Raw genomic sequence first — 14,619 nt, forward strand, 5'->3', positions numbered from 1 at the left:
ACTCAATAGTAATAAGTACGATTTTCCTACGAAACTGTTACCACTGACCTGAAGTCGACTGTACATACCTTCACTATAAATAAGAATATGTAGGAATTATTATACTTTGTTACAGGTGACAAATACAAAAAATATAGTACCTGATAAAACCTAATGATAATATCCAACAATAAAATATTATTCATATGTCTTACTTTGAAACCATGATCGTAAAAACCATTCATATCTGAATGGTTTAAGTTGATGTCTGCATTCATACCAATATTACTTATAGGGAAACATGTTGATATGCAACTGTAATGATTGTACAATAGGAGAGTGAATTGTATCTCAGATCTAATTAGTCAGGTTTGTTTGGCTAATTAGCCAATCAGGTGATTGGGAGATATTAATCCTATCTTTGTTGATGAGATTAATGGACACAACTAAGAGAATAAATATTTTCTAAGTTAAAAGCTAGTAGAGCTATTAAAAAATGTGTGCCTAATGAGGATTAATTCCCATTGAAGAATGGTCTGTCCTATATCAGTGGACATTAATCATTAAAAGCGAGTATTTCTGATCTAATTGTGACACTAAAGGTTAGCTATGTATATTTCAATGTGAATGTGCTTAGTAATAAGCCACTAACTAGGTGTTATGTCCATAAGAGGAACTGCAATGCGAGATACGCTTTTTACCGTTTTTCTTTACATTCGAGCACGCTTTCCGATAGTTTTTTGTTACAATATGAACAATTACACCCCTATTAAAGCCTTTCAGTGTTCATTAAAAGTAGTGAGGCCAATTATTTCATTTGTTTGTAACAGAAATATGAAGTTCATTAGTTTTGTGCATGTTTGTACCGTTAGGTGCTACGGGATGAGCACTGTGCAGGGGTCCTTTTTTAAACAAAACATGCCTACGGTGTTCAATTTAAATGTCAATTGTTTAAGTGTGAGTCTTTTGGTGCCAATTTTAATAAATCGTGCATTTTTGTCTTGCCAATAAATTTAAATACCAAGATCCAGAAACAAAACTTACAGAAAAAGTAAGAAATGAAAAACTTTATTTGTAAGTGTACCTACAAATTGTAAGCCACATTTTAAAACTTCTCCTAATTATAACGTATTTTTTCCAACAAGCGCCCATTAATGTTAATAAAATAAAATGCACCAATGACACGCATACAGTCCTTGCAATTGGCGCCCCACATATGAAAAAAGTGCCGGTTGTAATGAGCCTTAATTGAATTGCCTGCATTTATTCATTTCATTATGAAATAGCGGAGCCGCTCCTAAATAAGGACGCATAAAACCGGGTGCAAATTTCTTAATTGTTACGTTGAAAATGACAAATATAATGCTCTTTAATAACTTACCAACTAGTTTTAAAATTCAGTTCTTTTTAAAGAAAGATTTTCTAAAATACAGTTATAAAATCGTGGCGATTTAAAAAGTCACTACATACAGTTACGGTTGAACCTTATGGAGTGAGAAGTTAAATTTTGACAGCTCTCTTCGCGTGACCGGCCAGCTTAATATTATGTGTTTTTTTATTCTCATACTCGGTTTCGAGCAAATTGATTACGTCTATTAACTTGTTCTTCCAAAGTGACAGCTCTGCCTATTAAAGATGGCCGTGCTTTATTCTATTTTTGAATTTTAAAATTCAATTGTATCAAATCGATATAGCTGGCTTATTTGATTAGACTTTTTTGAATTTCGATTTTTGTATTAATTTTATAGTTCATTCAAATAGGATTTATTTATAGAAATACCTATTGTAAGTTCTTTTGCAATTTCATAAAGCTAGAGTGAAAAATTTTCATAAGTGCCTATTTTAAGTATAAAATTTACTTCTCTACTAAGATTTTAGTCCTAACACAACCTCATTCATTAACTCCTTTATCTCGGTCATTCATTTAAACGTTCTCCGCGGCAAGCATAAGAACTTTTGTTTGATAAACCAAGTTACGACTTTAAATCTTTGTTTAAATACCCCATTGTGGCGTGTAACTACTGGGACCCTTTTTAAGATTCGTTTAATTTGTCATATTTGTGTTAGATAAGCTAGATGGGAACGGAAGCCAGTAGGTAGCTGGACTGGGTGACATACGTCAACAGATAAACTGTGCCAAGACTACCTATTGAAAGTACAGAAACTCTGGTTTTATGGGGTGATGTCACTTCTTCTATTTTATATGAGAAGTTTTGGAGTTCATATAATTAAGTCACGCAAAGATATTAATGAAATAAAATATGAAATTGGTACAGATCTACAGTGAGCTATGTGCAATAAGTTTGCTGCAATATTGGTCCAATTGACTGACAAAACGTAACTGTCACATTTACGACTCCCGGAGGAGTCTCATAAATGCACGGTCTGTCCCCAATACAGACAATCCGGTATCCGGTTTCAATATCTAGTTTCTTTTATTATCAAAAGTAATTTTCCAAAATCCAGTGTGTTTTATTTTTGAGTCTGCTTCAATCTCTAAAAATATTCATAACAATGATTTATACAATTTTAAAGAAATTTTTCCTCCACCCATACCTGTGAAGTTGATAAAAAACAGAAGATATGAAATGACCAATCAATCTAAAAGTAAAAATCAAACGAACCAATCATAACCCGGATGTAGAACACAATACAATGATTCCCACATGCTTCTGACAAAACAAAACAAGGTTTAAACATCGTCTAAACGCTGAAATAACAAACCGATTACGCCATGATCAGTGTTCCCTATGGTCCAAGTCATACACTTTGACGAGCAACAAACTCTTTCGAAACACCTCTTTCCTATTCTTATCCCTCGCTTGTATAAACATATTGAAAGTTATTTAGTAACGTGCTACATTCCTTAGGTTATTATTCCCTCTATGTCAAACATTTTTATACAAAACATGTGTAGTCGCTACCGTTTATCACTTGGAGAATAACGTGGAAACAGTAGCGGGTAGTCTCACTCAGCGATCCAATATTTAATAGTTTTATGATGTATTATCAAAACAAATCTCACCGAGTTACTATGAACCACTGCTGTACGTTTCGGCTGCAATTCGATGATTAACCAAACAGTCTTGATATTTGATTGTTCGGATTTTGTTGAACTTAGTTCGAAACTCGAAGAAACTTTTATGAAGGATTTATTAAATGACTTGACGAACTATATTTTGCTAACTGTCAATTAGATAAACTGAGGTTTTTGAGACAAGTTTTTTACTTACAAAAGTACAGCTCACGTGACATTCAATCAATGTAAATAAGCTGACATTCTTACAATCGACAAGCAATAAAAACTTAACAACGTCATAAAAATAAATTGACAATAAGTACAAGTGAATTTGGAACGGAACACAATGCTGGGCCTAAGTAATACATACATTACAGGAGTTAATTGGCATAATGGTCTATGGTTATAGCTTGTGAGTTCCATTATAATTGGGTTTCGTCTTGTCTATGTCCGTAGTTAAATAATGCTAATATTCGTGGATACGGATGGGTTACATTCTACATTAATTCAATAATAACTCCATGCTTAGAGCACATTAAAGGGCACGCTAGATGAATTGCCAAGCAGAAAATAAATTAAAGATCATTCGAGTATACAGTCAGTGATGTAGTATGAAGATAAAGCTTCCTCCGACCAAGTGTAACATTCAAAATATCATTAATAATGTTTGCAATAAATGTAAAATATCAATTAATACAATATCCGTAATACATCAGTTTCTAAACGTAGAATACAAGGTGTCTCCATATCAAGCTCTGTGTTTCAGATATAATGTGATATATTAACCACTCAATAGTAAAAATGTTGAAAAAAAGACACACAAGTCTAATAACTTGAACCGGTATCAGATATCAATGTGGTGTCTAGTAGACGTTTGGCATTTAGTGAAACGTTGACTGGAGTCGTGACGCCGTCATTATTCACAGACACTAATTGTATTTCTTTATACTGAATATAACAAATGCAATTAGCGTTTTACTACAGTGCCGAAGGGTGGAAGTTGCAATTTTATGTTTTATCCATTGATTGGCGATGATCAAACGATAAAGATTAAACATCTATAGCTTCTCATTTATTATGCACTGTCTCGTAAACAGAAATAATTGCTCTTATAAAGCAACTACTTTGTAAATTCCCTTCAACCCTTTTAATTATTATTTTACAAAATTGTAATTACAACTTGTACTACAGTTGACTCCAGTAAAAAATATTGTAAAGTATCAAGATTCCTAGTCGAACAAAAATAGACAGAAGCGGTCGATACAAAAGGACTTAACATATTTTTTCATCATATTTTATTATGAACTTCTGTTCAACATCCAGATGTTTGAGTCTGATCAAACAAAAGATTTTTCAGATGTACTTACGCTGCGTCAGAATGTAACTATTACGTTCATGATTTATGATTAACTTCTGTTTATCTTTAAAATCCCACTTTTGTTTTGAGATTCGTAAAACTTTTATCTTCGAATATTTGTCTATTTCCTTTGTGCGGTGTGTGAGGAATGATATCAAAGTGCTCGGTGGATACTAAATAATCCGAGCTACCGTTGTGTTCTGCTACATTTACCAATTAGACAGTTAGTTATGAAGTTTACATCTGTTTCGTATGTAAGTGGCGCAGTTTGCGCTTCTGATAAATCCGTACATTCCTTAACAATAAAAAGTTTCACGTACAAAAACAATGAGTCATGTACTGAACACTATTTACAGGAGAGCCGGCTCCCACTTGACCGTTTTTTAATAGTTTATTTCCAAACTCCCTGTCGACAGCGCCGATGTTTTTCTAATAACCTGTTTAACAAATCATAACGTTTATTTTTGTTCGACACTGAACGATCACACGTCCGGGACTCTATTCTGTTTCAAATCTCTAAGCTTGTATGTTTTGATTATTTTAATTTTTCATTGAAAATAAGAAGTTAAAACAGAACAGTGGACGATAAAGTGTAGAATAAAGAGAGGAACGCTACAATGTTACATGTAAACAATGTTAAAAACATTATATGTCCGAATTCATAACATAGAAATAAAAAACAAATTAAACAATACATGTACTGTGTTTAAAACAACTTCAACACTAGTTGCAGTGGCGTATATTTATTTATTTCCGAAAGCGTTTTAAAGACGACTGCATCTATCTTTCAAGTGTCTCTCTAATGGTGGCCGATGAAAAACAAGCTCTAGTAGTTTTTTGAAACGAACTTCTTTGTGGAGCTAAAAGCCGCTGATGGCATGCATGCGACCTCTATGACTCGACAGTATCAGTCGCCAGAATTAGAGGAAATTAATTTAGGAACCTACTAACTGTGTCTGTTGATGGCCAGGTAGGCCGCAACGTTTTTTTTTCTACAACTACAAAAGACCGTTTGGGAAGAAAAAAAAACCACTACAAACGCCGGGAACGGTAGCAAAACTTTTCGATTATTCTTGATGAAGCGTGTCAATATAAATAGAAAACTATTAAATATCAAAAAAATATAACAAAATACGATTTAGACCCAAAAGTTTAATTTGAGAAAACATTTTGCCAAATTAACAACTTCTGGCGCCAACAGCAAAAAATACGTAAATCAATTAGTCAAAGACTATTTAAAAGCGTGTTACCAAAACGGTACCTCAAAAATATATCTTAGAAATTCTCACAGCTATTTTGATCAACGGAAGAGCTTTTCATTTGACCAATTTCAAAAGTCCGAGCAGTAACCTTTTGTTAAAACTCATAATAATAGATTTTTCATTTTCAATCGTATATGGCGGAGGGCGTGACAGTGGTGTTGGCCGGCCGCGCGTGGTCACCCGGCCAGAAATTGTATAATTTTACGCAACAAAACAATCCACCAATACAGGGCGAGCGTGAATGGACACGTCCAAACCAACAGCCGTCAACGATTCATAACAAAACGTGCCAAACGCACGCATCTCGACTGATGCCGAATCAATTGAAAAGTGCCCAATGAAAAATACCACAAAGGGAAACAACATTCACAATTTTTACACCACGGCAAAAATTGTTTTCACAAAAATTTTGACATGACAAAAACAAAAGAACAACAATGCTTCTAAGAATAGACCTACTACGATTTTGATTGAAACTCTTAAAGCTTCGTATTTTTAATCTAAAATCATTCAAAATTCATCCAGACAGTCTTTAAGTTGCGAAATCCTTAGACAGGTAATACTAAAAGGGAATTTCATAGCGACTTGGGAAATGAAATAAAACGACAGTATGTCGGGAGCCATTACGTCTTACAATAGGGCTTGACAAAAGGGAAATTGTACGATGGCTGTTCAGTGTTCGAGATAAAGTTATATTAATTCTATCTCGTCTATCATACGTCCCAAGTAACATTAAACATTAGAGAAGAAATAACTCCACTTTCATCAAGCTTCAATAAAATCAATTTGAAAGAATAAAAAGTACTTCACAAAGAAGTACGATCTGTCCAGATAAGTGATTAAACTCGAGCATCCTTTGATACAGCAGCCAAAGAAACAATAAAGAAGCCATATCAAACGATACTGTAAAGCGAATTAGAAACAAAACCGATTCGAAAGACTTTCTGAAGATGACGTCTCTTTCTATACGAAGCAGTCATCGAGTTTCCTTTGTAATTAAATATTGAAATTAAGAAATGAACAGCCGCTAATTACAAGAGGTTGTCCCTTGGGGGCTGATTATGTTGCCCCAGCATTCGCAGAAAGGGATGTTGGGGACTACGCCGCTCTTATTACAATTAATATTTAAGATTTTAATGTTCTCTTGCTAGAACATTTGTTTCTGAAGTTGGATTAATATTATTTCTATTGAGTTCGCCCTCAACCTTCATTTTCTTGTACTAAAACGGGTCTTATGTTTAATATGAATGTATGTAAATTATAAATGACATTTTAATAAAAATACATAGACATGTTATGAATTTATTAGTTAGTAATTAAAAGTACACATGTTCTGGTCACAAGGCAACAGATCCGGCGGTAGACGTGTCCAATATAATAATGTTAGATCAATGGGAGCAACATCGATAGGAGTAATAAAAAAGAAATAGTGACGTTGTACAAACTATAAATTTAGTGTTTGGACATTTCAATTATCCGGACCACGTGGCGTGCCGACAATGATGTTCGTGCCAACAGTAATAAAATTAAAAAAAGTAACAATAAAAAAACGTGTCCGACCCAGTTAATATTTTTATGTATCTAATTCTATCGCTAATAAGACATTTTATATAGACGATGATTAACAGAATGGTACAGTCGAATGTGGAAAAAAGAAACAAATAATAGAGGCGATAATAACTTCATCAGGGAGCGATCACATCGCAGACGGAATAGACTAAGATCTAAACTACGTTTGGAATGTCTTTATTAACTGTCAACGAATCAAGTGAAGCACCGGGAGCTGTTTAATACCCTATCAGACAAACGTAATTAGTTTTGTAAATAAAATGCCTCGAAGAAATTGAAACGTAGCAGCTACCTGACTGTTGCGGTGACTTGCTACATTAACTTATGATTGTACTGTCAGATAGAACAGTGTTATTAAACCGAGCTGTTGCTCTATAGAGTCATGGAGGTTAATCCCCTCTTTCCGATGATTTGAATTTATTTAAGTAAATCCAAAGAATGCTTCATTTAATTGTTGTTAAAACGTTGCAATAATTTTTATTTCGGATGCAAATATATACAAAGTTGCTCTTGACGGCCGTATGCATTTAACTACAAGATTTATGTCATAATTATAATTTCTGAGTTTGTTTTTGTTCTTGCATATCTAATTGCTCACATTACTTAGAGCTAAATCTAATGTATGATTTAGTTTAAAAACGCTTTGTAATGTTTAAATTCAAATTAACACGTCTTTCCGGTTTAGTGCGCTGATGTTAAAATTCTAGATGTTCCTTGTATAATGTATTAGGTTACTTCCACGAAATAAGAAACTAAGTTTTAATAAATTAAAAAGCATCCCTCGCCCTTGGGACAGGTAACATTAGGAGAGCATCTTGCTGCAACAGAACATGATATAATTGTACTACAGAATTACGGTCGCTAAACTTTTCCACCCCAAAGCATTTTTTATTTAATTTTTATTTTTACGACACAATTAAACGCGGCTTTGCTTTCACTTTTTATTGTTACTGTCTTAGTGCCCTCTAATTTTTGGCTTCAATTACATTTTTTCTTTTGGTTTTATTAAAACATTGTTTTTAATGATGAAAGTTTCGTCATTTGGACAGAATTGTCAAATTTATGTTTATTAGAATCTGTAATTGTAACTTATAGTGTAGTGGAAATAAATGAGTTATGAGACGTATCAATAATTCGGACCTCTCTTCTTCCTCAGGTACTTCTCAAGGTGAATAGGTGTTTCTATTCAAGGAGAGATTACATCTCGACCGGAACTCGTTTAGGAAAAAATAGAGCAACGATTTTTTGAACCGAAATCATTTATCATGTTTGCACTGAACCCAAGACAAACTGCTACTGCGTTTGAGTTTACACTAGATAAGATAACGTGCGTTTGTTTTACGTTGTCTACCGATTCTTGGGCCATTTTTAAGACAGAGCCTCATTGTTTGGTGTAATACCCAGATATGGTGTTTCCGAGATACTAACTTGAAAAGGAAATAATGCATCAAACTGGATGTAGAGTAATTCGTGCTCTTGGTTCTTGGTGGTATCTTCGATAAATATGTAGGTGCCCAGAAGCATAAATCAAATAGACACTTGTGTACTTTTTAATTATAATGTAGATGATGAGGGCAAAGACGATTTTTTTTAAATGACTTAGATTAATCTTTGCATAACTACCAGGTATATAGAAATACGTAATATTCTGGATATCCTAGATAAGTATACTTTCTACAGACTGAAAACTTTGAAGTGATTAACTAAGTCAAAATAATTTATGTGTAAATAAAGCTACCTTACAATCTTATTAAAAGGCTACTAATCCAATAGCACTAAAACGACAAATTCGAAGCAAATAAAACAACAGTGACATTAAATAAGAAGCGTTAAGTATCAACAAAGGTATCGTATGAAAATAAGCTTTAACTTAATAGCAATAAGATACAATCTCTCCTGATGACTTGCCCTTCGGGAAAAGGATAAATTTGGACCAACAAAACTTAAAAAGAGTTTTTAATTTAATGTGTAAACATTCCCATACGGGTCGTAGTGCTGTAACGTGTAAATAATCGGACGCTCCCGTAACAAAAACATAAAATACACAGATTATGACTATTAGCTTACAATAAGCTGTCAGCGAGCTGTTTTTGGTCTTTACACTTTTTTTAAAAACTACCTTGTAGTAGGAAGGATGTTTACGCCACGTGAATGTTATGATTTAGTGTCAGTAATTAACAGTGAGTGTGAACACGTCCACTAAGAGTTGAGAATAGTAATACAAATATAATAACAAAGAGCACCGTCTATTCATAGTGAGCCGATGGCGATCATACTGTTTATATACTTAGTAGCTTCATGTGTTTAAGATCCTAGCTTTTTATGAAGATTGAAGTTACTCCCGATTAGTTTAGACGATGTATCGTTTTATTTCAAGTCACGTTCGCTAGCAACTTTATCTTTGTATGTACCACAGATTTTCAATTTATCTCTACAGTATCCGTCAGGATTTGTGTAGTAATGTTTGTGAAACTATCTATCAAGGGTATATCTGTCAGAAATATCTGGGGACTCCTTTGTGGGTGCTATTTGATCAGTGACACGGGCGGTGAGTGATGAATATTGCCAAGCAAATATACAAAAAGCAAAACTATACGTGGTGTTAGTTTCACTAGGGTTGGTCGGAGGAAAGAGTATGATGTACAGAATGGAATCGTGTTTGATTTTATAAATTTTGCTAAGAATGTGGTATTATAATAATGCTTTATATCCCTTGCTATTGATATATGGATGCAATAGAGACATCGCTATTTCTTTTAAGATAAAATGGATTCTAAGAAGTAGGTACTTTACCAAGAAAAAACATATTTTAAAGAGTATCTTTAGTTTAGAAAACAAAGTTCTGAAGGTTTGAAAAATTAAGTAAGTTAACAAAAAAAAAAAACAATTTTCAATTACCTGTTCACTGCTGATAGTTAGTTGCACTTTCAAAATCTTTAGTCCTGTCGTGTGACTAGTATCGCTATTATAGTCGAGTTTATCACATTAGTCCATTACTTTTCGTAGATACAAAGTATTGAGTAAGTTTCTACCCTCTAGGACCCTCTGGTTTATGATACTCTCTCGACTTCGCACACCCGTATAAATCGTTCGGAAATCGTTCGGTAATAAATCGAACGCTTTTTAATGGCAGTTTATCGCAGTGAGCTTTGCGGTATTCAGATTACGGGTATGGCCTAAGTGGCGGCAAGGGAGCGGCACGTGCTCGCCTTATCTCTGTCCCTCGACACTTTCAATATTCGATTTCGTCGCGGCCGCGATTGTGTTCAGCTTTTTTTGCTCCCGACTGTACTCGCCTGCACCCAAAATAAAATCAATTTTTATGTGCGGCCTTTTGAAGTTCATTCCAACTATTTATACTTTATAATTGTTCGTCGACGATAGTCAAATGTTTCGGAGATGACAGAAAACTCGAGTCTGTTAGTAACGTTTTTTCTGGTATTAGCTGCTGTGGTCCGTTACTTTGTAAATAGAATTGGTCATCAAAATAACAAACCCTTTATCTGACGGCAACGAAGAAGGAAAAAAAACTGTCACACCATACAATCGCACCCTAAAGCGTAACCGAAAACGAGTCTCACCGCAATCCAAGCTAATGGAGTGTCTCATAATGACGGTTGCTGACATAAAAATAAATAGGCGAGACTCAGTTTCTGCGTAAGCCGATACTATGATAACAGCATCGCTCCCCCGATAATTGCCGAAGTTGGCCGACGCCTCTGATGGTACCTAGTCGTCATATAGTGAGGATTAGCTACCACTGTAATTGATCTTACTTCGCGCCGCCAATTAGTTCGGACTTGCAACTAGCTGCTGCTGTCCATATATTTATTTCTAATGGTATAGCATACCAATTAAAATTGTTGTATGACGGGTCTATTTGTTTTAGGTACAGCAACAAACTTATGGTATCCGTTTGGTTCTGATTGCATTTCCTCCGTGGAAAATCTCGTAGTTGCCTTTTATCAGTCTTCCGCCACTAAGAATGTGGTGTTAGTTTATGACTCCTACAGACACTACAAAATCCTAGCTCCTTGTATTTCACTTGGACACAGGTCACACAATGTGATATTTTTCCTAAAAAATATTCAGTTTTTGGTAAGATAACTCTTTATATTTATCTAGTAGTGATTGTTGTTTAATGATGATACTTGACCCAGTTCTTTTTTAGGAATCCATTTTAGATAGTTTGACTTTTTGTATCCATTGCAGTCTTAAGTGGAAAGACCCAGCATTATTTTGAAACAAGCAAAAACAGCTCTAACGTCAATTGTAATTGCTATCAATTGTATTGTTCAATGTAGTAAATACCAAAGTCAAACTAATAAAGTAAAACTTATGAATATGTTCACAAAGTCGTTAGTTCCAATTCCTTGATCAAGTCATTTCGACTTGAAGGCCGACATAAGCTAGGCGATATTTTAGCGCTATCAATAACAGACTTTCCGAATGACTCACTAGTGCCATTTCATTGTCTCGCCAACTAATAGTACCTAACTCTAGCAATAAAGGTAAACAAAGTTTTAGGTCCGCAAGTACGCAATAGGCTTAAGGGCAAAGATTTAGGTGACAAACTTTATTGCGTCCAAGAAATACTGTTGTCTATTACGTGAACATAAATCACGGATGGGAAAACAATAAGCGTGAAATTGTGGAAACTGTGGCCAAGACGTGTTGCGGTATTAAATCTTAGGGGAGTGAAATAAATAAAAATAAATCTGCAGCCACCCTTACTGAACTTGATTTATCTGATAAGTGCAAAGATACCGCATGAGAAGCTCCCGTTGCTCACTTTTAATTGAATTTAATTAATGACTATTTCAGTTATTGTTCTTTTGTTGCTGTTATGAGAATTTGCCTCATAGTACTCAGGTACTGAATGGTAATGAATGAATTATGTGTAAAAGCGGATTGATCGATTTTTTACTAGATTTTTATGCTCGCTTTTTCATTGAATCGGTTTTATCAATTAGCTTTATAATTTTTTCACACGTCTGTGACTTTATTGCGCTAATAAATTGAGTGATTTGTGTTGATGCACTTGACAAACGTAATTTACTACTTTAGTAAATCAAAACTGTAATTACTCAAGTATTATACAATTAAGTGTTATTAACTTTGCTTAGCGCTATACTTACACCAATAATTATTAATTCGTCTTCAAATGTATATGATTAAATAGTTTTTATTGTCGACACGTTCTGAAAGTCAACGTGAATTTTATCAGCATTTAGCATGTCAATATCGACAACCAAATTAAGTAGATCGATATGATTATTTTAAATAGAAAATTAAGTGTCGTAATAAATCAATAGCAATTGCATGCAGTTATGTTAATCATAAGAAGTCTGCAAATACCCCTATGTAATCTTAAGCTAACTTGTATTGCTTGGATAACATAAAAACATGTTTCTTAATCCAATCAACGAGTGTTTGTAATTCTTACATACAAGTACGAGTAATGTCCAAATACTCAAATGAGGTTTTACCAAACGACTATCTTTTTAATACAAGATGCCACTAAACATGCGTAGTTATCATATCTGACCTAATTAATGATGTAGGGACCGAAAGATTTGACAATAACTCTTTAGGATTTTTTGAGTATTTGCACATAATTTTTTACTAGCTTTAAGATGTACCTCTAGTGTACATCTTCCATAGGTTAAGTTCAGCATTTTAAACTGGGCTGCAACTATACGTGCGTAGTTCAGTGAGGAATCTACATACCCTCCCGAACTCACGCTGAAGAAACAGATAGACTTTTATAAACAGCCTTAAAGATTTTTGAGCATTTACCCATACAATTCTATTTCTCTTTAGCACTAGGTCCATCCTCCATAGGTTAAGTGTATCATCTTAAACGGCAGTAACGTGCTACTATGTCCGCAGCTCCAGACCGGGCCGACCACCGAAGCGCGCGTCCGGAGTGGGCCTGTCTCTCGCAGCCACGCAGTTCCCTGGACACCCGTTCAAGAAGCACCGCCTTGAGAACGGGGAGTACTCGCCTTATGAAAACGGACATATGAGTGGTAAGTTTCACTAATTTAATGAAGTAGTTAGGTCTATAAAAGGAAAAGATCTTTAGCGGACTTTTATCAGGAGCTTGCTATAATTCTGTCATAAGTATGCATGGGCCAACAAGTGTACCAGAGCAATAAATGGCTATATAATTAAAGTGAGACTGCAACACAAAGCAGGGACGATAATTACAGACTAGATTTCCATGAGGGTCGCCCCTGAACAGTGTGATATGATGTCACTAGAATTAAAGCACTGGATGAAAACAACAGTATCAAATTTCTCACCATAACAAATGTGTGTTATGTTTTCCAATGATGACGTAAAATGCGAATTAAACACAAAGTTATTAACCCAAAGATTAATCTCAACTTAATCTGGCTTTGTAATATAAATCAAAACAAACGGTACCATGACATGTGATAACATCAAAATCGGGTTTGTGTAAGCTCCGGATAGGCGCCGGATATGAATCCCCGTCTTCTCGGGAGGTATGCCTGCTCATTTCGTATACAAATTACACAAATACAAAATTATCCCAACACAAACGGAGAAAAGGGAATAAAGTGATTAAATAGAGCTCAGCGCAAGACGGCTAGCAATCAATCATTTTTGTCGCTTACGGCTTTGTTGATACTGGCACTCGCCATCCCTGTTGCTCGTGTGCATTAGGCGCAGTTCGTCTCGCTCCGGCGTGAAGTGTCGTGCCAGACAAGGGAGCAATTACATTCGTGATCTTGCATAAGCGGCACTTGCTTATCGCGCACTGCCGCATTTGACTTTGAGTGTAGTTTGTTCGCTTTTTTCCCGAAATTTGCAATTCGAAACGCTCTCATGGCTGAAATAAGCATTGCTTTGTTTTGCGCTTATTGCGTTTCCATTCCATAAACAAGTCACATTTTTTGTTGAACACGCGACCCTCGTTCTTCGTGCATTCGTATCATTTCTCGTTATTATGTTTCGTATCCCATCTATGCTTAGTTAGTTTTAATTATTTTACAATTAGTGGGAAGATGGATGGTCTCGCGAGGGGTTTGATTTGAGATGCGAAGCGCTCGTTTCTTCTGTCTGTTACTGTATCTACCTATAGAGGTGTGCATGAAGATCTTAACTGATTTTGATATTTCAATTATTATTAGTGAGAAATGAGTTCATGTAAAAAATAATGTGATGTGAATGAAAGGATTGCAATACAACAATTTTAATTGATTCCTTCAAAGTATCAAATCAGCTAAGATGGAAAAAGGAAATTAAAAAATCATAAGGGAAAAATCGCGTTCAAACTTAAAAATTAATACCTACAGGTATATGATACAAATTATAATTTTGTTACATAATTTTCCATGACCCATAATATTAAAGCCATTCTAATTAAATTCGTGCGTGTATCAAGTTTCCATGTACCATATCTG

At 34.7% G+C, this 14,619-nt stretch overlaps 1 protein-coding gene across 7 annotated transcripts in view; it reads left to right on the forward strand.

Moving 5' to 3' along the window:
* LOC110370742 (dachshund homolog 2) overlaps nt 1–14,619 on the forward strand; it is a 128,380-nt gene that overhangs the window by 39,299 nt on the left and 74,462 nt on the right. For 5 of the 7 annotated variants that reach the window (XM_049840624.2, XM_021326659.3, XM_021326666.3 and 2 more), the window contains one exon: nt 13,079–13,218. In XM_049840624.2, coding sequence (XP_049696581.1) covers nt 13,079–13,218 — 140 coding nt within the window. The remainder of the gene's footprint in view (nt 1–13,078; nt 13,219–14,619) is intronic. The other 2 variants (XM_021326663.3, XM_021326667.3) reach the window with 1 other exon arrangement.

This window comes from Helicoverpa armigera, chromosome 13, assembly GCF_030705265.1.
Source record: "Helicoverpa armigera isolate CAAS_96S chromosome 13, ASM3070526v1, whole genome shotgun sequence".
Taxonomy (NCBI): Eukaryota; Metazoa; Arthropoda; class Insecta; order Lepidoptera; family Noctuidae; genus Helicoverpa; species Helicoverpa armigera.